The sequence below is a fragment of the Setaria viridis genome, chromosome 8 (assembly GCF_005286985.2).
Source record: "Setaria viridis chromosome 8, Setaria_viridis_v4.0, whole genome shotgun sequence".
NCBI lineage: Eukaryota > Viridiplantae > Streptophyta > Magnoliopsida > Poales > Poaceae > Setaria > Setaria viridis.
The window spans coordinates 188,585-213,746 of record NC_048270.2 but is presented as its reverse complement, the minus strand read 5'-3'; the positions used below and the strand labels follow the sequence as shown (position 1 = coordinate 213,746).

The window sequence follows — 25,162 nt, the reverse complement described above, 5'->3', positions numbered from 1 at the left end:
CAAGCAATGGCCGTGATGATGGTGGAGCGGGCTTTGAGCGATGCATCTTCATGGAGCTGTGGTATGTGCCCCCAAGTTCATTTCGGTTGTTAACCGAGAAGATCATGTTAACAATATTTCCAACACTGAGGCCCTCCCATCTTCTCCAAATTTGGCTGACATCGTCGCTGCCCTATGTGACTCTCCGGTCGAGTTCCTTGATGCATGGAGCTTAGATCTTTAGTATTCCCTATGTCACACAAGACGAGCAAATTAAAGCCATGTTGGATGCCATGTGTGGTACCTTATTAGCCACATCAGGCAGTAAGCAGGATAAAATGTAATGGCAATTGGCACCTGCTGGGAAGTATGAAAACGCATAAAACTTACACGCATAATACCATTATATTACAAAGTGAGATGTATATTTGTTGGTATTTGAAAATCCTTACTTGCATTGCAGATATCCCTTACTTAAGAAGAAAGGGAGTAAATGACTGACCGGACCGAGCTGAGATAAATACTAACTTGAATGTGTAGAAGGGAATAGAAGAGGGAGGCAGACAAGAAGGGAGGATACGTTATTGCGCCCTGCTGTCCCTTGCTACTGGCATGACATTCATGGGATACTTGAATGCATTATTCATGCCGGGCGGCGGCCCTTGAATTTCCTCTTCTTTAAACCTCTTTCCTTTTTACTATCGGCGACAGAAGCCTTTCAATGTTTGTCTGCCTAGTGAGTGTGTGTGAGAGAGAGTATGCCCTAGCTAACTTGTGTCTATGAAGGAAGACTTCTGATTGGGTATACCACATCATAAGGTGATGATGATAGAGCTAGCTGAGGATCCATTTGGTAGGGCTTATCTTAACTTTGGATTCACCTATTTTGCGCAAAACAAGGCACTGTATGCATGAAGCCGTTTTGTAAGCCGAGGCCAAAATAAACTAGAAGCCAGGTGAAGCCACTATTTTTGGCTTCACCGGTGAAGCCGTTTTGGGAGAAGCCCTCCCAAATGTGGGCACAGTATCTTCCTTTCCTTGTATTCTCTTCTTGCTCCTTTCCCCCTATGTGTATACGTGCGTTGGAATGAACCGAATTCTCATGTCCAAAAATCCAACTCCATGTATCCTTGTGATAGTCCCTTGCCCACCTGGTAGGCTCAAGGGCGATAGGATGGTAGTGCATTGGCGGGTCATTGCCGTGATGAGGCGACACAGTGCAGGCAGAGCAGCAACAGCGGTGTAGGCGATCGGGGCAGCGAGGGCATCGGTTCTCCAGCGTCTGGGGAAGCTCCGGCGTTCCTCTTCCTCTCTAGCTCCTTCTTCCCCGTCCTCTCCTTCAATTATCCTTCGCAAGGCAAGTAGTGGCGGTGGATTGGGAATAGCGGCGACCGAGAGCGAGGGAAGCACGGCTAGGTTTAGGGTGCAGCGAGGGCAACAAACGGTGGGCGATGTGGAGCAACGGCGTGGCATGAATCTGGGATGGCCAACGCAAAAGCGACGGGGAAGGCGTTCGTGCTCGCGGCGTGTGCTGCGCGCACGTGTTGGTTGGTAGGGGAAAGGGGAACATAGGGTGTGTGGCTGGTGAGCGGGGCCGCGTGTCATTGAGGCTGGTTGGAGGCGGTTTGTGCATTGGGCTGGGCCGGCTTGAACGGTTGGCAGGCCTCGGCCCGGGTTGTTAGCTGGCTGGTTTAGGTTAGTTTGCCGGGTTTGTTAGGTGGGTTGGGTCCGGCCGGGGTTAGCTGGGTTAGAGCCCAAGTTAGATTTAGGATAGGATATCTTTAGTTTCAAATCTGAAATTAAATTTCAAATTTAAAACACACTCCATTAAATCCAAATCAAATATAATAATATTCAAATTTCACACTAACAATATTGAACCTAGCTAGAGTTCAAATTAATGTTAGATTAAATCTAAGAATTTGTGGATAATTCAAAGAAGACATCGTTATGGTTTCAAGCACTATCAAACTTTTCAATCAAAAAAATTGAAATTCAGTTTTTTCACACATTAACGTCTCGTGAAAACCACGGGATGTTACGTGCATGCGTACTAGCTAGGCTGCAAACCTTAGTTTGCATTGGGTTTAATCTATGTGCTCCTGCAAGCTAAGATCGTTCAGTGTGCTGCTAAAGTTTTGATTGATCAATAGATCTTTACACTTGTCATTTGATGCCACGAAGTAAACTTTCTAGTAGAGAGACTAGATCGAGTAGACCATGCAGGGGGCACTGTGCCGTGTCCGTCGCCGGCCAGCCTTGTACAGCAGTACAAGTACGTTGGCAAGCTGCAAGCAAGCTATCTCGCTAGTGACCCGTCATGTTACAGATGCCGTCACTCATTCATGGAAGTCGGGGGCTCCTGGCCTATTACTATGTATCTCCGATCCATGCAGTCCTGTGAGGCCTCTCTTTCTCCATCAATGTATGCATCAAAGAAGAAGAAGCAGCAGCAGCAGAGGATGCATGGCTGCTCCGATCCATCGATTCAGATTATTCAAGAGCTAGCAATAAACTTTGTGCAGCTCCATTCATTGTCATTGGTGTGCATGCATGTCTGCCTGACCAACAACGCTTTAACTTAATTTTCTTGGGTTCTGGAGCGACGACTTCATTTGGAATTGCGCCAGCCTTTGTTTCAATTCGCTAGCTAGGGAGACAAACTGTTACCCGGTCAGACAGGTGACAGCTAGGCGAGTCTCATAAAGATTAAAAGTGATTTCCTCAACTTTCACGGTCAAAGATGGGTCACAAGCAAATTCGATTGGTACCTTATTATTTGCACGACACAAACAAGCTATTGTTCCTAAACTCACAAGAGACCACTGAAGATGATTTGAAGCTTTTGGCCATCGGTAGAGTCCATATTTCATACGTGCTTGTTTTATACTAATGGCTCTAACTGTATGTGTTGTGTTGCGTGAGTTGTGTTGTTGGCTCTAACTGTATGTGTTGTGTTGCATGAGTTGTGTTGTTGTGATGTGTCTGATCCATGTAAAACATATCTTGTATGTTGTATCTTTTGACTTGGATGTACAGATGTTGGATACAACAAGGTGGTCAGCGGCCTGAGGTAAAGGTCAAGAGAGGTGTTCATGCCGAGAGAGTTTGTGCGGTGAAGGGTGGACATAGGGCTTGCGACCGAAGGACCCAAGGAGTTCGCATGAGATCATTGTTGACGGTCGTTAAGTACAAAATATGACCGTCAATATACTCAAGAATAAAGGAGGATTGGCATTTCTTACACGCATATTTGGTTTCGAATAATGTAGTTCCACTTGTCCTTGGAGAATATTTGGTTGCAGGTGAATAGCACAAAAGGATGGAGAAAGCACCCTCTATGGATCCAAGAAACACGCTTCTGACCTATGGGAGGTTGCCACGTGTGCATCCCATGGATTGAAGGGCCCACAAACTACCACAACCACCTCAATCCACCGGATAACGCACACAACCACCATTGGGACCCACCAAGTGGTCACCTGGAGAAAGGCGGTTGCAAGGGGGGCCCATAGGGGGTCGGCCGAACCAAGGGTTTGGCCAAACCACCCTTGTCCCCTCTTATCTCCAGCTTCCATGTGGCGACGGTTTAGGTCGGTTAAGGGATATTTCCTGAAGATTCCCTCGCAGAATCGCCTCTTGGAGCCTATAAATATGAGGAGAGGGGCTCCATTCTAGGACCACACAACTAGTGATTCATTCTCTCCCTCTTAGTTTCGAAGATAGTGGAGTTAGGCTAGAGTAGCTCTACTTCAGGTTCCAGGTCTCCTTGGAGTCTAGGATATGGCTCTTGTATCTTTTATTCCTAGGTTGACTTTATTCTATTCAAAGTATACATCTTCTTTATATAGTGTTGTGCTTGGTTCTTATATGCATGAGTTAGATATATACCTTGCTATGTTGATGTTCTAGGCTTATACACTCGTATGCTAGTCGTATACCCTTGCTATCGTAGCATAGGCTTATATACTCTTATGTATGCCTTGAGACCATGCTTCAGTACATACTTTGTATGCATATATACCTTGTATAGCTTAGTTGATCTATACTATGACATCGGTTCAATGGCCATGTCTATGGCGGCTTCAACCCTTGTCACAATGGCTCGGGTCGGCTGGAGTGTTGTTAACAATGCAAGCATGGTGCTTGGATTACTTAGTTTCATTGGATATAAGTTTGTCCCACGGGCCGCAGAGGTAGGCTGCAGGTGGTGACAGCCCTATTGGTCCTTTGTAATCCTCCACATTCGGGTACATTATAGGAGTTCGTAAATTAGCAGTAACTTTGCTGGGCAGAACCAGCACGGGTATTGTCTCCCCGTGTGTGCCTGGGTGCATAGGCCTAAGTTCTATACAATGTGTATGTATATTATGCTTGTATGATCTGTACAGTATATAGGAACTACATATACATATGAACCTAGAGCTAAATCTTAGTCCTTCTCCCTAGCTTAATTATCTTGAGATGAATCCAATGTGTGTCACACTACTTATCTATCTATCTTACCCCTACCTTGAGTATTGTCTTTATCCATCTATTGTATACTCATATGCATAGTAAACTCTTTTGACATACCCATCTTTCTTTGGGAAATACCATACCCTTAGGAATAATTTTGGGTGAAATGCTACAACGGTATATCCGTACGCTTGCGGATTTATTTATAATCATTAAATATACCAACAATCATATTGATCTACATCATCCATATATATGAAGAGCAAGAGTACATGGTGATGAAGATAGTGAGTCAAGGAAGAAGGTGATGGCAAGTTCAGGTAGGCTGCTCGAGTGCGGGAGCGCAAAAGATCTTAAAGGCGTCGTGGCACTTGGCAAAGGCTGGACATGCATCGACAGTAAGGTTTTTGACCGGTTTGGCTACAAAAATAGCAGCTAGCCATGCTTGAAAGGTGTGCAAGAGGGTTTGCTAATTTTAGCCTCAAAACAATAGGATTGATGGTTTTGGGGCCTTAAAACCATCAGTGGAGGGTTTTCCAGTTTGGACCTCAAAACCATAGAAAACCATAAGAAGAGGGTTTTTCAATTTAGGCAACAAAATCACGGCCGAGTCTGATGCGTTGAATGGTGTCGAGTCAAAGGATGCGTGTCACTATTGTGTTGCATTGAGGCGAAGTAAAGTTGTAAAAGCGTGGGATACTGAACCTCACTATTGTGTAAAGTTGAATAGGCGAATCAATCAATTAATAAAATTCAACCCACTCAACTTCACTACAAGGGGCAAACCGGTCAAACTGGTTGCTCATCAGACCGGTTGGACCAGTCTATTGCAGTGTGGCACTAAGTGTTGCTTGAGACCTTCTTTGACTTCTAGCACCAACCAAACTTGGGGAGTGACTCCTGTAGATGGATTTCTTGCAGGTTTAAGTAGTCCCTGCATTCAAGATAAGCACACCCCAAGTAGATCAAAGCAGAATCACAAATAAAATCTAGAATTCAACAAGTGAGGCAAACCAAATGATGGCACGATATTTGTTTATTGGAAGTTAAGATTTACCGCAATGAATCCTACATCTCCCTTGAGAAGCCTATTGGAAATACAAGTCTTTTTCAACTCACTTCCAATATGCCGGGTCTCTTTCAAGCCCTTTCCTCATCTCAACAAGTTGATCTTTTCCATTGCGGAGGTAAGATTGCATCCCTCACAAACTTGCCACTACTCACCATACCTTGGGAGCTAGCCGGCAACACCTCACCTTCATCCAACCTCTTTTGTCCCGGTTAATATTAGGCCCGTGACTAAAATGGCTTTAGTCCCCCCATTAGTCCCGGTTGTAACGGCTCCAAAAAATCCCACCGACGCTCCCCCTTTTTTCCGGTTGGAGCCACCAACCGGGACAAAAGACCCCCCTTGTCCCGGTTGGAACTTGTCCCGGTTGGTAATTCCAACTGGGATAAAAGATTTATTCCCGGTTGGAATTACCAACCGGGACAAAAGGGGGTCTTTTATCCTGGTTGGTGGCTCCAACCGGGACAAAACGTCCTTCCCTGCGCCTCCCTCCTTATCTTCTCCCGGCACACACTTTCTTCTCCACGCACTAAGTCTTTCTTTTGCTTCTCTCCCTTTCTTCTTCCTCCTCCTCCTCCTCTCCTTCCACCTCCTAATCCTCTCCCTTCAGCGCTGGTGGCCGCCCCTCCCCCTACTGCCCCTCCCCTTCCCCCTCTGCTCTCCCCTCACTAGCATTTAGGAGCGGCAGCGGGGTGAGGGCGGGCGGCAGCGCGTGGGCGGACGGGCGGGCTGGCGGCGCGGAGCGGAGCGGCGCCGGCGGAGTGGGACGGGCGGCGCGCGGAGGAGGCAGAGGCGGAGGCCAGCGTGGGGGGAGGCGAGGCGGAGCGGGGGACGGGCGCGAGAGGAGGCCAGGCCGGCGGCGGCCGGGTGCAGGAAGATGGAGGCGGAGTGGGGGACGGGCGTGGGCGGAGGCCGGGCAGGAGAGCGGCCGGCGGGCGGGCGTGGGTTTTTTATTATTTTTTTTCGAAATTTTTTTAGTCCCGTTTAGTAACACCAACCGGGACTAAAGGGTTCCTTTAGTCCTAGGTGGATAACCCAGGACAAAAGACCCCCCCTTTATCTCGAAAATTTATCCTAGATGGCTTTTAGAGAGATTTGAGCCTATCCAACAGGGACTAAAGGTGAGTTTTCCACCAGTGCCTAGCCATCTAGGAGGCAAACCTCCAATAGTAACAAATGCTTCACAAGCTTTCTTGATGTGAACCACAAGTGCTCAAGCTATTGATTGCTCTTCACTGTTCACAAAATGCTCACACACAATCACTCTCTCAACCCAACTCAAAGATTTTATAAGAATCACTCAAGTCTCACAAAGAGAGGTTGAGGAGAGCTTCTCTGTTCACTAGATGGTCATAAATGAGTGCAGAACTAGCAGTCCACTAAGGAGGAGGCCAAGGGGTATAAATACCCCCACACAACAAAAACTAGTTGTTACAACTGCCTGAACCGGTCAGACCGGTTCCCAGACCGGTCTGATCGGTTTGGTTTCAAAAACTAGCCGTTAGACCCTCTGAAGCCCCAAACTGGTTTGCCAAACTGGTCTGACCGGTTTGGTTCAAGTTAGTCCAAAACATCCAGAGACTTTCTCGGTCCACCTAGTACCTGAGCCGACCTTAGTTAGCTGAGCCGGGATAGTTAGCACACTTGAGGGTTCTCTCAGCACGAACGACTTATCGTACCGGCTCATTTATACCCGCCACGGATGATACGATTGTTTCTCTAGTAGTTCATGGAGGACCAACTACAAGATGCAAAGCTTTGCAGAAGCATATAGAGGCATGGAGGTAAGTAGGAATGTCGGTCACTGCATAAAGCGTAAGCAATGACTTGACTATAGTCTTGTTGCACTTGCAAGACAAGGAAAAATAAAAATGTCAGTTTCAATGTGCGCTAGTATACTCTATTTGCTCATCACATGTGTCGCCATAAGCGACGGTTGTATATTATGCTCCGCTTCCCCTCCCTCAACCTTGCATTGTGATTTAGAAACATTGGCTCATTCAATTAGATCTAAAGCCAGAGGCTGCATGCCGTAGAACATGAAGTATATCTAAATAAGATAGGCACCTGGATTTGGAAACCTGACAAGCTCTATGACTCCAGTCATCCTAGAATCAAGTCCTGTAGATACTAGTGTGGGAAATCTTCTATGTCGTCAACAGCTAGCCTCGGAGAAGCATCCAAACATGGTGCTATTTGTAGCACCGCGTACCTCAGACAAGAGCGATCAGCCGGGTTTTCCAGCTGCGATCGTCCTTCCAGCCCCTCATGTGTATTTGGGTGGATTTGATTTCCAAGATTGAAAGTTTAGTTTATGGGACGCCTTGAGTAACGGTGGCTTAAACTGAGCTATTTCCAGGATTGAAAGGATTTATGGGGTAGACATGTGCGGTCTACAATTTTTTTTAGTATTTTTGTACCCATTCCACTAATTCTTGAAGTTTTTTTGTGCCTCAAAAACAAATTAGCTACAACATTTGTCTCGGACAGTTTCTTACAATAACCATGGCAAATTTTGACATGTATCGATTATCTATCGTGGCTATTTATCTATGGTGGATAACAATCGCCTCCTTTTTAAGGTATATAATCAATTTTCATGGTAGAGAAATTGTGAGAAAGAGGATTATTTGTTTTTTCACATTAGACTACACATTGTAAGGTGGTTTATATAACAGGGGTGGGAAATATATAACCTTAATGCTAAGAGCCTAAGACCTGGGCATCCGGATGCGCGTCCTCCCTCCGAACGACAACGTGGCATGTTCCTGTCCATGTATTTTCTTGCAGCATTATCCTCCTCAGTTGACTGTCTCGCACCTCTCTTTCTCTCTCTCTGCACGCTGAGGATTGTTGTGCGTCGCTATCACCTCGTGCCACCATCTTAAGGATCTCCGATCACCGGCTCCTGCATCACAGTGGTGCACCAGTCAATTGCGTAGGTTTGGGTGTGGCTCCATCGATATGAGGGTGGAGCAAGGTGCTGTCCGCCCGTTGCTTGCTGGATCTCATCATCACCCTCGGCCAGCAGAACCAACCCCGTGCATGAGGAGCCGGTGCCCGCCCATCCACCGTCGAGAGGAGGTATCGAACCACACGCACCTCTGCATACGCAATTCATACTCATGTTGCAAAAGGTAAATCATGTTGTTGAGGTAGGAATTGTTAGATGTTACGTATGTCACTGTGCCTTTTCGATTTGGATGTTGTGGTGGATTGAATTTGGATGTTGCAAATGTTTACTCGAGTTATTGCAATTGTATAATCGTACCAATTTGAGCACATGTCAATGTTTATATATGCAATTTTGGTGTTGTTGCAATAGTTTGTATTGGTTGTTGCAACCTGTATTTTTTGGGTTGCATGAGGTGATTTGAGATGTTTCAGTAGGTGATTTTTTTATATATCATGGTTTTATTTTCGAGCAGTTCCGTATAAGGTGGTGTTGTGGTCATTTTTTGTCTTGAATCTATTGTGACTGTGTGTGATGATCTAGTTTTGATTCACATAGTCGATGTTGCAAAAGTCGGTATCCAATTAATGTTGCATACACTATTTTTCAATGTTACGGATGTTCCTTTCTTTTTAGTATTGCGATACAAAGATTAGCGTCTTATGTACCTATCTTTTTCCCTCTATCTCTCTCATGTGTGGGCGCGTGATGCGGGAGGCACGCCTAGCGCTTGGTGGCCCTACGCGGCAGTGCTGCTGGTTTTTTGCGCGTGGGGGCAGCACACGCTGTGTATCGTGAGATGGGAGGGAGGCGCACAGAGAGCACATAGATTGGGGGTGCTGCCACGTAAGCATCCGATAGATTTGACTCCGTCCGGACGTCCGGGCGCTAGCGAGGCTAAGCCATTTGAGATGATCTTTATGCATCACAGCATCATAGCAATGGATAGATCGGCACATCCATCAGGAACTTAATTAATGAGAAGTAATTAATCGTTGCAAAGCGTCGATCTAGGGCTGGTAGCTGTAGTGATGGTGAGGCAGAGTAGTAGAGGCCGAGGGGGAGTAGAGGCTGATGGAGGAGACGCCAAGGTAATAAGCGGCAAGCATGTCCTCGTCAAGGTCCATGCCGGCTTCATGCTGCGCTGCCGGCCACCACTCCGACTCTGACTCTGACTGAGGCGGCGCTGCTGCGGCGGCGGCGGGTTGGAGATCCGCCTCCGTGCCATCGCCGGCGTTGCGCGCGAAGCGGCCCTTCACCCTGGGCCGGCTGTCGGCAAGAGTCTTCCGGCAAGCATACTGCATGCATGGGTATTTGTAAGTCAGGGGAAGCAGCTAACTGAAACCAATATATATAATGCAACATATATAGTAGAAAGCATTAGTAGCAGACCGTGATCTTCTTTTGGAAGTTGCGCTGGTTGCGCTTGCTCCGGTACTTGTCGATGCGCTCCCGCCGCTCCTCCGCGCTGTACCTCCCCGGCGCCGCCGCCGCCGCCACCCGTTGCTCTTCCTCCCTGTCGTCCCTGTCCCTGTCCCTGTCCCTGATGAGGAGGTCTCCCGTGCTCATGGCGCGGCGGAACGGAGACGTTGCAGCGGCCAGGCCGGACGACGCCGGGGACACCTGCAGCTGGCCGGGTACAAGGGGAGGGAGAGGGAGCATGTAGCCCGACGGCGGCGGCGATGGCAGGAACGACGCACCTCCGTCGGCAAGGTTGGCAAGCAAGGTGTCTGGTCGATAGGAGAGGATGGCATTGGAATCACAGTTGGCCTCATGATGACCATGGCTGCCTGCTAGCCCCCAGTGATGCTGCGGATACATTCTCTCTAGCTCGACCTCACTTCACTTCACTGGGCATTCAGCTTGTGGTTGTTGGTGTCTACCAGCTAGTGACAGGCAGGCCCTCCCTGGCTCCCTCTCGGGTTTTATATATGTATATATAGAGACTTGAACAAACACAGGAGGAGCCGAGCATCATCAGGTAGAGTAGAGGTAGGATGATGGAACAAACAAACCGTGTGGCCTTGCACTGCTGCCACAACCTAACCGATGTAAGCTGGTGCGCATACACTAACCTTATGCGCGCGGCAGCTTTACTGAATTTCCTTCCTGCCGGTGGACACTAGCTGCAGGCAGGAATTCTCCATGTAATGCAGCAGCAGCACGAATGGATCGGCTCAGTGTATGCAGCAGCCACCAAGACCACAAATGATTCTATTCGATTCAACGAGACATGAACAAGTTGGCGATATCTCCTACTTTTTGGTATCAATCTTACACACGATCGATACCCCCACATGCCCTGTGCTGTTGTACACCAGGACACACATGTACAAATGCTCAACTTGCAATTGACCACACCGCAACCGCAACAAAGGGAAACGACCTACCACTCACTAGCACTAGATGTCTGGGTCCAGCCAGGTTCTGGGGAATTGGCATGCCAAATTAAATATTTGTTGCCTGATTCTAACATTCCTCATCATTTCCTAATCACAGCAATGTCAATATGTGGTATGCAAGGGCACAAAGGCAATTGGTACGCAATTGATCCGGTTTGTTCATTGACATCCAGATTTGGAAACAACAAAGACCATAGAAAGGAAGCTCACCGAATGATGATCGCGATTATACAAACGCAAAGGCAACCCTTGACAAGACTCTGTCCCTCCAAAGTCCATCAGCGCACTAGCTCCTATGATAAGCTTCCAAAATCAGAAGTGACATCTCCCAAGATTTTTGGTGATATGATGCCCCCTTTGAACAATATGCAGCCTACAACAAGACTGAGCCCCACAAGAATCAGTCTTGTTTCGAGCAACTATTGGACACAAGTATGCAGCTATAGACCCAGGACGCTGTTTTCAGTTGGCAATTGGTTGGTAACATCAATGGAGTGTCCTTAAACCAATCACAGCACTCCCTGCTCCTATTGTGGCCACACCCTCTCGTGAATCCCTACAGTAGCCCACTCAAGAAATGTGTGTCTCGTTGACATAGCCTGATGCCCTGAAGACTTGAAGTGGCCTTAGCCAACCGACAAGATAAAGTCAAAGGGCACCATTGATCCATTAGCCTTTGACATGCGCCAAGTTGCTTCTATTGTGTACACCACAGTACCTACAACCTCCTTCTAGACACAACCTGCAGCGATTTGAAGATGGCAAAACAGCCACACACAAGTTAAACAATTTGCGCTTCGCTGCACAGAGATGGGTGAAAAAAAAAAAGTATTTCACTGAGGCAATGCCTCGTTGTCATGCAACACATCAGTGCATCATTCATGTAAGAATGAAAACAAGAGGGACTAATAGGATAGTGTGCAGTTCTCCTAGATTTTCCTTTTCTTCTACTAGGTCAACTATAAAAATAGTCACACCACTATAGCTTGAGTGGCGATGCAATGATTGTTTAGTTGATGTGTATGAAGAACTTAACAAGACTACATAGACATGCAACTATGCAAATAATTGGCATTCAAGTCCAAAGAAATCCATAATCTCCTAAATTAACTCAAATAGGATGCTTAGTGTAAATTGTAAATCACTATTCATATTCAATGTGAAGTTCAGAATAACTGGTCAACTATCCCGTCATAAGCTTGACCACATAGATGAAGGATTTTCAACTGTCATAAGCTTCAGCTGGAGACCACATAGATGAAAGCTGATAAGACCTCTCATTCTGGTGGGATGCATGATATGGAGAAAAGATTTTGATTCTGCCATGTACATCTTCCTACATGTGCAATGGTGGGTTATGCCTTTTATCACAATTGTGGTCTCTAGAACCTTTTCACACAAAATCGTTAGAAATTTAGAACCATCCAATTTATGGTTGTTTATGTACTGCGCTGTGAAATCAAATTCATTAAAGAGGATTCTTTTACCAATACTAGTAGGATTTTGCTGTCGCACCTCCCAAAATAATGCCCTGAACTAACCACTGCATCCAAAATCAACAAATGAGTGCCTTTGAAAAGCCACCGCAATGCAAACAAAGCCTTACTATACTTTCTCTATACTTCTGTTTCCTTCCAATAGTCTATCTATAAAAGAGCGCAGTCGTAGCGGTAGCAACACGAACAGACAGACCGAAGAACAATGGAGACACCCCCCACCACAGTCGGAACGCTGGTGCGAATGTTACGACTGGAGTGAAAACTGACGGGTAGCTCATGTAGATGATAGCTCCTTAGTGCCAAAGTAGCGAAGTAGCCAAGGTTGAGGTGGACGTGGTCGAAGCTGTGAAGGAGGGCGCAGGTCCGAAGCATCAACAGAGGCACATGAGTACACAAAATCAGCAACTTGCCGACAGGTTCAGCACGACGATGAGCCGACTGCGATGGTAGATGGTTCAACTAAAGAGCGCAAATGCATCTTTAGCAACATCGACAGCGGTGTCCGCGAGTGTGCAGCAATAGGCACGGACTCAGACTGTGAGCCAGCGTGACGAGGACCAGCAGCATGGGTGGCGAACCGCCTGAAAAGGCGGTGACACCAGCGGTGATGGCTTGATCATGAGCATTGCTGCTGCAGCCTAGAGGGCACAACGACAACCTCGTCCTCGGGAGTGTCGACGATGAAGCAACGTGACAGCAGGGTGACTCAAACCCGATCTCTGATCTGGAGGGAAAAACAGCAGCAAGAGGAACCGCAGGTACAATTGTACCTTAAGCGCACCTAGCTTGATGCCCCCACCCATCACCTTATCTCTTCTCGTCGGCAAAGGACATAGAGAAGCAGAGCAGAGGGACGGAGCGAGGTGCAGCCTGAGCTGCGCATCCGCTCTCGCTGGGCGGTGGGCCTGCTCCCCAGGAGCCTCCCCGCAGCCGCGTTCTCGCGCTCAATGGCAGCAGCAGAGCGGAGGAGAGGGCCGGCTAGGGAGGGGCGAATCCCCCACGCCGTTGCAACCCGCAAGCGACAGCCGTGAAGGGGCGCGATGGAGGGGTGTGGCGGACAAGGTGCTATGAGGAGGCCTTGATGAGGCCCATCCGGCAATAGATCTCGACAAGGGCGCCGCCCGCGACGACGTCTGCAAGCAGCGCGGCGACCCAGCCCGAACGCAGTGACCTCATGGCGCGGCAGCCTGGCGTCCCCTCGTGCATCCTCCGCAGCCACACGCTCGCGCTCAAGGCAGCGGTGGTGGCGGCGCAGGAGGAGAGGGGCAGCGCTGGACTAGATGCGCCGGAGAGGGCGATGAGGACGGTGGAGGCAGCCCGATGAGATCGAATCAACCATCAACGGTGGACGGCGCTGGACTAAATGATCAGATTGTTACCATAACCTTGGACATTGGCAGAATAGTAAGCAAACACCAACTTTTATTTGTTTTCTGACCTATATTTCCTTTCAGTTAATGGACGAACTTATAACATATCTACTACACCATTTACCGGATTTCATGAGGTTGTGTGTTAATCATAGTGGGCCAAGTGGAACTGCCAGCCTCATCAGTCGCTGATCAGATCAAAAATATACCTTAATTTATGCAAGGATGGTTTGACTAAACATGAAAGTAGGATCCAAAAGGAGAGTTTCCCTTCACAAAACATGAAAGTTGAGAGCTGTACTTTGTAGTGGCACTGAGAAAAGTTAAAGACCTAGACCACAAATGCAGGAACCAAAAAGAAAGTTTTCCCATCTTTCAGGTACGTCTCTATTTTCCATAGATACAATACAACTGCTGGTAAAAGTGAAACTGAGATTTCTTACTGGGAAATTCTTCAACCTTCCATTGTTACATAATGATTCAGGGATGGTAAGTGACAACACGTTCCTGTCAAAAGTGAAATAAATCCTCACGTGTGTTTGATCAGCCATTCAACCCTCTTACCTTGCATATTTTCTGCTTGAAATGCAGAGACCTAAGGAAGCCCAAGAAAGGAAGATAAGCTGGATGGTATGGCCTTAGTTTACGTCTTCGCTTTTCTGCAGAATCAACAGAACTTTAGACTTGTTTGGAAGATAGATAATCAACTTATTTTTCGTTTCTACAAAATAAAACCATTTTCACAAAACAAGTCGAATATCCCCAACAGAAACTTAGCTCACTTTGATCTAAACTGGAATATGTTAAGAACACGACGAACAAGAAATATCCTTCCAATTGCCTTTCCCTTACGAAAGAAAGATAATGCAAAACCCATTGTATCATCTCACAGAACTAGGTACTAATAGAAGCATAAATGAATTAACAGAAAAGAAATAGTGTTCATCACAAAAAAGACAGTATTAACTGTAACTACTTGAAAGATTTTTGAATAGTAAAGAGTAGAAATAAGTGGAAGTTTTGCAAATTCAAAAAATAAAGTACTTAACACTTGCACATCATATCTTACCTGATCTGATTGTGGACATCTCAACCTTACCACTTGGATAAGAAAATTTTGGTAGTAGCTCATGTGTTTTAGCAACGCTTTTCTCCAAAGAAGCATTTGTTTCCTCGGAATTTTGTTCTTTCAGCTCATCACTTTCGCAACTTGCATCAGTGCTTCTTTTATAACTAGTTAAGCTGATTTCCTGAACATGGAATGCAGGTTCCATTGAAACAGATGTTCTTGTTTTTTTGTCAATGGATTCTGTCTCATTTTCTGCAGTTCGTTCTACGTTTTCATCCATACTTTGCTCTATTTTCCCCTCCATAACTTCCCGTTGAATTATATTACTGTGTAATTTATGACTCGAGTAAAATGCAAGATCCAATGGTGCCTCATCATCTATCCCACTTGGGGGCCACTCTACTAGTTCTGAAGTACCTCTGCAAGTCTCAGCATCAACCTGCATGCCAGCAGACTGGTCCAAATCCTTGTCCTCAGGGCAAACAACAGAACCAGAAGGAATTTCATGATCCACTACGGTTTTTTCCCTCTCACCACCAGCGCAATCAGTGTGATATTTTGTATAAGATTTATCATTAGCAAGTATTTCACTAGACTGGCATGGGCCCTGATCCTCAAGACTAGTGCCAGAAAGCTCAACACCATGGATAAGAGCAGAGCATGATAACTTGGCACGAATACCAGAAGTTGAAGGAATATTGTCACCCACAATGAGGTTCAGCCTGCGTGATTCTGTTGCATCTACTTCCATCGCATCCTGCACAAATTCAACATGCTTCACTATGCCTTTTGGATTAACAGAAGAACCTGGACCGGCCTGCATGAAAGGATTCAGAACAACTTTACTGTCTTCAGTCTTTGCAAGAACAGCATTTTGATAATATGAAGATGCAGGCAGGATAGACTGGCCACAATCTAATAGAACTTCTGTTCTGTCAATTTGTAATGTCTCTTCTTGGGTTTGGGATGGGATTTGTTCATGGTCACCAGACTGTTCTGACAGTTTAGGAAATACAGACACATCAAAATCGTGAGGTTCTTCGTGTGACCCTTCCATTACACCACATATGGGTGAACCACGACGTTCATCAAAGTTGGAAGAAGATTCCAGCTGATTTAGCCCTCCTTCAGATGATACAGAAATCCCAGCAATCCAATCAACGAGCTTGAATTTTGTTGAAGTCAACTGTTCATTTGGTAAAAGTCTGTCGACTCTGATTGTTTCTTTGTAGAAATGTTTCTTCCTCATAGCCTTCAAAACAAGTGACCTGGTGATGAGCAAACAGTATCACATTGCAATTCAAGGAGCATTTGCTTCCTTACTAAATAGAAAGTAGGTGACACAAATTGATAGAGCGGCTGGTTGCAGGTTGCAATCAGAAATCTGAAACTAAATAAAACAAAAGGCTGCTAAATATTTACCAACACTACAAGATGCTCCTTTGCAAAGGGGTTACTGAAATACAATACGTATTCAAGCCGAAACTAACCGAATCAGTAAGTTATGCATGCAACAAGCTATCATGATTTCTGAAATAAGGTGATTGGCAAATGGAGAAGTGACCTGCAGTTTGTGGAGATAGCAGCTTTTGCTCGGTTGATGGGAAGGCCAAGCAAATAGGCAGATAGATTGATGACATCATAGGGCCCTCTGATCTGGGAAGCAGTATGAGCAGCGCTTGAGATGATGAGATTCTTTCCTTTAGTCCAGTCCACCAGGAGCTGAAAATTAGTAGAATGCATTATTATGTAAGTACAAGTGCTGTATATGGTTGCAAAGTGTTCGGAAAAACAATACTGATTGACCTTGACTTCAGCTAGGAGGTTTCTCTTGGCATTGATGTCAGTAGAAATGAGTGGGGAGTAGGCAATCTCAAAATGCAGCCCCTTTTGCAGCGCAAGCTTTAGCATGGGGAGCTTGATGCGGAAGGGCAGCTTACTGTGGGAGGAGAAGTCGATGGAGATGAGATCAAGATGCTGAGCTGAGAGGGGAGTCTGGCAGAGATGGTCGAACGCGGCCTGAGTGAGGGGGCGGGCCGCGACGAGGTCGTAGGTGCGGAGGAGGCGGGCGGCGGAGGGCGCGAGGGCGGAAGCGGCGGCGGCAGCGGAGTCGAGGGAGAGGGTGATGCGGGTGTACTGGCGGAAGGGCTCGGAGGCGGGGGAGGCGAGGTGGCGGCGATGGAGAGCGGCGGGGGGCGGGAGCGGGAGAGAGGAGAGTGGCGGGAAAAGGTCGGTACGGCAGCGGTGGGAGTCGGCGAGGAGGCCGCGGTGGGTGCGGTCGAGAGCGACGGCGGCGTAACCGAGCTCGAGAGCGCGGGCCGTGGCGGCTAAGAGTTGGAGGCGGGAGGAGGAGGGGTTTGAGCTGTCATCGCCGCCACCGCCAATGGACGAGGAGGAGGATGGGAGGAGGCTGAGATCGTAGAAGAGGAGCGGCGGCGCCATTCTTTGGAGCAACTGCGGCGGCGCGGCAAACAACGCGGGGGGAGGGAGGAAGGAGGAAGAAGGAAGAAGAGAAGGCTAGGAACAGGCCCGTAAATAACAACAGGAGGCAGCCCAGGCCCACGTTCTCGAACTCGGCCCGCGTAGGATGCAGCCCAGGCCCGGGTTAGAAATGATTCAGGCCACCCTGGGCCAGCTGGATGCCAAGGCCGGCAAGGTGAGCACACACGACCAGACACATCATGCAAGGCATCCCACATATCAAAACACATAACCTGGCAAACCATACAGTTATATTGTTTTGTTTCCTTTTACCTCCGAAACAAATAAAACAGTAGCTTCAACTCCTCAACAGCTCATCCATCGTTCCACTAGCAAGTTAACAAGCTTGTCAGCTCCTTGTCCGACAGCGCCGAGGGTGCAACTATGATCTGTTGTACCACAAAGCCAGCCTCCTGGCAAGCCCTGTGGAGAAGCTCCACCTGCGCTTCCCCATCTGGGCAGAGCACAACCACCGCGCCCCCACTGCCTGTGAACTTGGATGACGCGCCCACGGAGCGTGCCACCTCCACCATCTTTATGTTCACTGAACCAAGCACATCATCTCCAAACATTTCTCTACAATTACCACATAAAACTCAATTCGCATTCCAAAACCATGCATGTGCTCAGGTAGGCGCATTAAACTTACCTTCGTAGATCGAAGTTCCTATTCATAAGCCTCGCAAGCTCAGTATAATCCTTCTGCAGCAAAGCCATGTGGCCATCAAGCGCTAGCTGCGCTACTTCCTTCATACGTGATATTATGAACTCGTCACCATCAAACCATCTTTGCCTAACAGTGCTGTGGACCTACGATATAAAACATTGATGGCTGTTGATTTGGAGGACTGAAACATCTCAATCTTATTTTGTGGTGGCATGACAAAATTTAAGCATGAATTGTAGTGTATTGATTTAATTCAATAACAACCTTGCCAGAGTCACTGGGGTTCTCTGCATAGATGAGGTATAGAGGAGGAAGCAGATTGACATCCAAACGCCTGTATATGCCATGACCCAGCTTGTCCATATGCTCCTTGCTAAAATCCTGAGTAAAAAAAAATGAAACTTAAATAATAGAGTTCGCACTAGGTAGCAGTATGTATGCTGTATGCAGGCGCTTAACTGCCAATAACGAATGCTTGTATCGCGTACCATATAAACCAGTCCCCCATAAACCTGTGCCACTCGGTCCTGAAGTCCAGCAACAATTCCAAGCTCTTTCTCAGCATCAAGAATCAGATTAGGTCTCAATTCAACTTTTATTAAATGCCTGACATCATAGAAGTCAAGAAGGCAGCTTAGAGCAGCACAAACAATAGCGCTTGAACCAGATAGCCCAGCCTACAGAACAAAATTGTCAAGATAATATGTATTAATCTCCAACTCATAAACATATCAACAAAATGTTATAGCTAGGACTTATCTACAGTGCTTCAGGAAAACACAGCTAAAATCTTTTTATGTTGCCAGTTTTCAAGGATAATGATATCTTTTCACCAGCTATCACACATAGCAATATGAATAGAAGCAGCCAATATGCAATGGGAGCAAAAGAGGCGAACAAAGGAAGAGGATTTCGACTAGTTACCTGCCGAGGAATATTAGTATCGTAGGATAAGGTGAAATTTTCAGCTTTTAGACTGATGTTATTTTGAATACAGTGATTATAGAAAACTTTACAGATAGCCATCAGCAGCCGAACACCTCCATAATATCCTTCACTTTGCAAACGACTCACCTAAACAAAAAGGGAAAGGAATTAATACTTGACAAAAATTATTTGCTTAAATGATGGTAAAGGCATAGTTAAGTGCCTTCATGTTTCAGTAACACCTATCACTGAATATATTTCTTCTTAGCCAAATGGAACCTGATCCAAATGTTTTGCCCTTGTATGCAAACCTCCAAAAATAGTAAACAGAAAAGTTGCCTTGATAACAATACCAGGCTCACTCCAGTCGAGTTAGGAAGATAAGGCCCATTTATATTGAAAATAGTTAAAGAAAAAGTTGCCTTGCGCCAAAATTTCAGAAAGACACGCTTTTTCTGTATTGTAAGTTCGTAAGATTTATTTTTTTAGCATAGGAGGGATGGGTGTTGTAATGTTACAATTCAAATAGAAAAATACATTAATCAGTTGTGTTCCTGTTCAGCAGAAAATGGATTCCATGAATTGAAAATGTGCACATAAGAGAGGTGTACAAATACATTCTATGATTGGGTTTGCTTGACAAAATTACAATGCTTGATCTGTTGCAATAATGTAACTCGAATCATGAAGAATGATCATCTTGCCCCTAGCTAAGGGTGAAGAAATGAATAATAGATATAACTTATGATATGTCATCAGAGAGGATGACATGGTTGTATGATTTAAATCCAGCATAAGATTTGGCCAAAAGAGGCCTTGATAAGATAAAAGAAACACAAGAACATATTCTTTAATTGTGTTTTCTGGAATTGTATAAAATCAAATCCCACATTACAAGGAATTGTCTGACTCCAACCTTTCAATATAAAGCAATTCTGGAAAAAAAAAGATCCTTATCTTATCTTCAGAAAAAAAGAGAGGATGGTGGGTGGAAAAGAAGAGGAAGCACTTATTCTCGAGCTAGTGCTCTGTCTGCAAGTCAGCTAGTATGCCGAGAAGCGTTAGAAGGGTCAGCTTGCCAATAAAAAGGACCATCCCTCCTTTGTAAGCGTCAAGAAGTCAAGGCGACGAAAGAAACGAGTAATTAAGTTGAAGACTATTGTTCCTCCATCTGGATCAACTCCTCGGAGGTAAGGTAAGTACTGCTGCAGCTCAGGTTATCAGATCAAATACTCTTGCTGTTTGCTCTGTGGTCTTGTTCTTTTGGTTGTAAATGACGTCTATTAGTGGTATGAATTGGCTATCCAAGTATCCATGTTTAGGGACCCTAGCAACAATAATCCTGCAGCTGAATGTAAATCTCTACTAGTGGAATGGAAGAATAGACATACAGATCGATTGAATTGATAGCAAGAAGGAGTCGCTTACGAGGTGGGGGAGGGAGGGGAAGGCGACGAGGTCGTGGTGCGGGTGAGGCTGGATAAGCAGCTCGGCCGAAGGGCGGAGGCGGACGGTGGCGGAGAAGTCGGCGATGGCGAAGGACAGAGCCCTGCCGCCGTATACGTCGCTGGGGTTGCCCAGGAGCCCCACCCGCGCGTACGCCCGCCGCTCCAACACCATCTCCGCCGCCGCCATCTCCTCCTCCAGTCCTCCTATCGTAGGAAGGGTAGATCAAAGATTCAGAGCGAGAAGATAAACATGATTATTTCAGATTCTCGGTGGGAGTGGAGTTGATAAATATCATTATTGTCACGTGATGCCATTAGAATAAGGCCCTGTTTTGAATTACATTCTAATAATCATAGACACAAATTAATTAAGCTAATATAGCTGTATGTGAAATATATTTGTATATTATTAGTGACCGTATGTGAGATATGTGAGATACTTATGTAATGCACTTCTGTTGCAGGGAAACGAGTCGAAGAGCGTATTATAAGATATTAGAAATATAGCATGATGATCTATAGAATCAATTTCCATCTTCCACCCTATGAATTTAAGATAGTCTTATATCTAAATTTTGGAAAGTTATGGAATGCAACATTTCAAAACAAATAGCCTAGATTCCAATTCCTTTAAAGGTTATTATCTCCGAAAGTCCGAATGGATATATACTCATGTGGAATATAACTCGTGTGTTCTAATATGATTGTTTTGTCAAGCCACCTAATTTAAAATACAATGATCATGACATGGACTGCCATAACATACTAAAATGACCATTCATTCCTTGTTATTTAATAGGGCAAACAATAAAAAGTTGCAATAACATCCAAAGAGAGAACCTTTCACCTCATAATGCATTCGTCATTGGAAAACTAGACTATAGTTCTTGTTGGGAAGCCTCAAAGAGCTCGATTTTTCCAATCGGGACTACGTATTCGGGACTAAAGAGTTTTGCGCTACAAAAAATATTGGCAATCATCGTGTTGTTGTCTTCGTTGATAGTCTCATTTTCAAACTTTTTTAAAGTGAGAATTATTCATATCAACTATTATATTAGCTTCTTATTTATATGTGAATTTTCATAGTTTTAATAATCTTCGTGCAACTACTAAATCACAGTTAACTTCTGTTTTACTAGATATTACTTTGGTAAAAAAATACTTCTAAATGTATAAAATATTTATGGTTATTACAAAATCCAAAAAGTGGCAAATCACAATGCATGAATGATTAATAAATATATTTTTTGCAGTATCAATTTACTAGCTTTTGAATTTGAGAGAGATCTAGAGGGCTCACCTTAAGTTGACCAAGTTTAAAATGAATTCACACAAACAGAAAAATAATATTTACATGTTTGAAATTTGGCACATTATGAACATTATGAAAATTGAGTAACACTACAGTTTCAAAGGAAATAATACCCCTTCTTATCAATAGATTTAATATCCCATGGAGGGAGATTGTAGCACTCAAGCAATAAATGGGGCCGCATAGTGGTTGTTGCACCTGTTTTTGGTCATAACCGCAGCCTGCAACCTAGAAGTTTATTAGCCACTTAAATCAATTAAGAACAAGTGAAGCACATATGAGGAGTTACTAGTTTCTCTATCAAGGTGTCACGCAACATTTGTGAATATTTATTTTAAGACCTGATGCAACCCAAAAATGAAAAAGATTGTCCATGAGAACAATTAATTTCTTATTATATAGAACATAATCATGTTCTAGCTATAAAAAAACAATTTTCAATTGACTTGATCATGCTAGTACATAGAACCAATAAAAGTTTGGGATGAGCTTATCAATAAGTAGCTTGTTTGAGTTTGCTAAACTTAGCCTGCTTAAAGATAGCTATTTCTTAACCACACAATCTGTGTTGCCATGCATACATGCAAATAATACCACACAAAAATGTGTGCCTTCAAATTAAGCTATCCACACAATGGGGCACCTACTTATCTTTGACCATTTCTAAATATAAATCACTTATGTACACAATATTTTATGCCTTAGTGCTATTGCTTCATTTTCATAGCAAATGGCCGACATTGGTATCAAGTATGAAGAGGTCAATTTATCTTGTCTATTATTTTAATTAGAACTTAACTTATCTGGATAATTTTTATATTTTGTTGTGATGATATAAACAACCATTCAATAAATTTGCATACCAAGTTTCTTCTCAATATCATCTATTCGGATTTTTCTATTGCAGGGATATATTTTGAATTCACGAGGAATGAATTTGTTTACATGTCAATGGAGACCTTCAAACTATGATCCGAAAGCCCTCATATTTCTATGCCATGGTAACTAATAGGGGTTGTTGATATGATGTTGTTTTCAATTTCCAATACAACTTTAATGAAGAGTGAAGTTGTCCTTTTTCGCATTATTTGATTTGGTTCTTTTATTCTACACTTTTTAGGATATGCTATGGAATGCAGCATTTCAATGAGAGGTAAAGACCATAATGATGTGACTTTCATGCACTACTTTATTTCAAAATTAATCATATGACTATGTCTTGGTCACAAATGAATGGTAATGGGTTTAGACCAAGTATGGTACAATTTATGATAGATATAAATCACACCAACTACTCTCCGTGTATTCTTATTAGGGTATGGTATATAGAATCATTATAATTTTAATGAACCTAGTATAAATATATAAAATTTTCATAATTAGCTTATACATCTTGAGATTGTTGCTTTTAGGCACAGGTACTAGGTTGGCGCATGCTGGATTTGCTGTGCATGGAATGGATTATGAAGGCCATGGAAAGTCCTCTGGACTTCAGGGCTATATTACAAGTTTCAATGACATTGTAGTTGATTGCTTGAAGTACTTTGCAAGTGTTTGTGGTATGCATAACTGATGTAATCGCCTATTCTAAGCTCCATTAATACTTCTCATATGCTTAATTATGCAAGCTTTTGGTTATGACGACACATGTTAGCTGTATTTTATAAGAAGACACCTATATATATTCTCTTATGACCACTTCAAATTCTTTTAAGAAAAACATATCTCATATAGAAATAATGGACATTAAATTTCTAGCACTCAACTACCACACATAATATTTGTATAACTGCATTAACTTTTTTCAAACATTAATACTATGATTCCCCCTTTATAGAGAAAGTAGAGTACAAGAACCAAAGGAGATTCTTGCTTGGAGAATCCATGGGGGGAGCTGTTGTGCTTATGCTTCATAGGAAGGAACCTACTTATTGGGATGGGGCCATTTTAGTTGCTCCAATGTGCAAGGTTACTTTCCAACAATTTTGATTTGTTGCCAACAGCTGTTCGTCATAGTGTCATTTATAAATATTTAAGACTAAATATCTGATCATGATGAAATTTAATTGCCTATTGGTTACAATTCACACAGATTGTAGAAGATATGAAGCCTCACCCCATTGTGATTTCTATTCTAAGCAAGCTCAGCAATGTGATCCCTACATGGAGAATCATCCCCAATGAAGATATCATTGATAGGGCGATTAAAAGCGAGGAATGGCGTGAAGAGGTATGAGAAAAAGATAGGAAGTCTCAAACCTAAAAGATGATGTAATTTTTGAAATAATTTTTTTTTGTGGAACTACTAGTTATTACCATTGTTTATTATCAGGTAAGAAATAATCATTATTGCTACAAGGGAAAGCCTAGGCTAAAGACTGGTTATGAACTTTTCATGGCAAGCTTGGATATCGAAAACAATCTTGACAAGGTATGAGCAAGGCTTGGAATGGAACTTTTTATCAAAATATTACTTTCCCTAGGTTCTTCACTTTATTTTTGTGTGTACCAAACTGGAGCATTTATTTTAGAATGATTATACTCCTATGACCAAAAAAATGACATTCGAGCACAAGGTGTAGCAAGCCTAAAAAAATTGAGCACTAACCATTTTGTTCATACTAGTGTTGTACATTTGGAATGACATGAATACATTTTCCCAAACATACTTTTTTCATGATCACTGAGATTAATTGTGTTCTGGATACCATAAATGTCATACAAAACACCTTTTTTTTTTACCAAATCAGGTAGTTAACTCATATGTGGGCTACGCAAAGGTACTTCATTTAGCTCAATAATCATAATTTGTGCATACTAATTTTACGTGGAAATGTAATGCAATGCAAAGTATGCAATATTAACAGAAGTTTTTTCGAAGTATAAAAATCATATATGTTCGCACAACTGATCTGTCACCATGTTAATAAATTAGCATCCATCAGCTAATAAAACTACTTTTTATTATATGGTGCATTACTATTCTATTATTCTTGTAATTGTTCAAAAATAGGTTACTCTACCGTTCATCATAGTCCACGGTGGTGGTGATGCTGTGACTGACCCATCTGTAAGTGAGGCACTATATACATTAGCGGAGAGCAAGGATAAGACACTAAAGTTGTACCCAGGGATGTGCCATGCTTTGACTTCTGGTGAACCTAAGGAGAACATTGATAGTGTGTTTTCAGACATCATCAAATGGCTGAATGAGAGGGTATCAACTTCGTAACATAAGCGTGGTCGATGCTTACAGTTAACATTAGATCAGATAGTGACTTTAGTGAAAACAAACAAACATTGTTTGTTTCCTATACCGTCTTGTATATAATTAATGTCTTATATACAACAGCTGTAACGAAAATGTTGGATATCAAATTGTTGATGTGAGTGCTAGTTTGTAGTTACATATACATAGTTGCGTGCAAAACGTGTAGGAAGATGGCACCCATCTGTGGATGTACGAATGGGGTAGTAGTTGATGCTGATTTACTGTTCAGGTTTGGAGAGACGTCGGGTTTGAGAACA

At 44.0% G+C, this 25,162-nt stretch overlaps 4 protein-coding genes across 6 annotated transcripts; 1 reads left to right on the top strand and 3 right to left on the bottom strand.

Moving 5' to 3' along the window:
- Window positions 1–9,085: 9,085 nt before the first annotated feature.
- LOC117866296 (uncharacterized) lies at window positions 9,086–13,829 on the bottom strand. Its single transcript, XM_034750481.2, has 2 exons — window positions 9,852–13,829; window positions 9,086–9,757 (listed from the first exon to the last, which is right to left on the bottom strand). The coding sequence occupies exons 1-2, from the start codon at window positions 10,278–10,280 to the stop codon at window positions 9,470–9,472; spliced, it is 717 nt and encodes a 238-aa protein (XP_034606372.1). The 5' UTR covers window positions 10,281–13,829; the 3' UTR covers window positions 9,086–9,469.
- Window positions 13,830–14,073: 244 nt separating this feature from the next.
- LOC117866292 (uncharacterized) lies at window positions 14,074–17,411 on the bottom strand. The gene is made up of 4 exons (XM_034750475.2): window positions 16,606–17,411; window positions 16,364–16,521; window positions 14,800–16,067; window positions 14,074–14,389 (listed from the first exon to the last, which is right to left on the bottom strand). The coding sequence occupies exons 1-4, from the start codon at window positions 17,239–17,241 to the stop codon at window positions 14,274–14,276; spliced, it is 2,178 nt and encodes a 725-aa protein (XP_034606366.1). The 5' UTR covers window positions 17,242–17,411; the 3' UTR covers window positions 14,074–14,273.
- A 67-nt stretch (window positions 17,412–17,478) lies between these two features.
- LOC117866293 (glucuronokinase 1) lies at window positions 17,479–20,584 on the bottom strand. Its single transcript, XM_034750476.2, has 6 exons — window positions 20,303–20,584; window positions 18,872–19,021; window positions 18,436–18,624; window positions 18,212–18,328; window positions 17,930–18,090; window positions 17,479–17,856 (listed from the first exon to the last, which is right to left on the bottom strand). The coding sequence occupies exons 1-6, from the start codon at window positions 20,507–20,509 to the stop codon at window positions 17,610–17,612; spliced, it is 1,071 nt and encodes a 356-aa protein (XP_034606367.1). The 5' UTR covers window positions 20,510–20,584; the 3' UTR covers window positions 17,479–17,609.
- On the top strand, window positions 19,884–25,030 carry LOC117866295 (caffeoylshikimate esterase). 3 transcript variants are annotated; one of them, XM_034750479.2, is made up of 8 exons: window positions 19,886–20,064; window positions 22,542–22,635; window positions 22,755–22,787; window positions 23,047–23,193; window positions 23,472–23,602; window positions 23,727–23,864; window positions 23,967–24,065; window positions 24,648–25,030. In XM_034750479.2, exons 2-8 carry the CDS (start codon window positions 22,566–22,568, stop codon window positions 24,864–24,866), a joined length of 837 nt encoding a protein of 278 aa, XP_034606370.1. In that variant the 5' UTR covers window positions 19,886–20,064; window positions 22,542–22,565; the 3' UTR covers window positions 24,867–25,030. The 3 variants fall into 3 exon arrangements, with proteins under 3 accessions (XP_034606371.1, XP_034606370.1, XP_034606369.1); XM_034750478.2 differs by having other exon boundaries at window positions 19,887–20,069; XM_034750480.2 differs by lacking the exon at window positions 23,047–23,193 and having other exon boundaries at window positions 19,884–20,069.
- The last annotated feature ends 132 nt before the right edge of the window (window positions 25,031–25,162 follow it).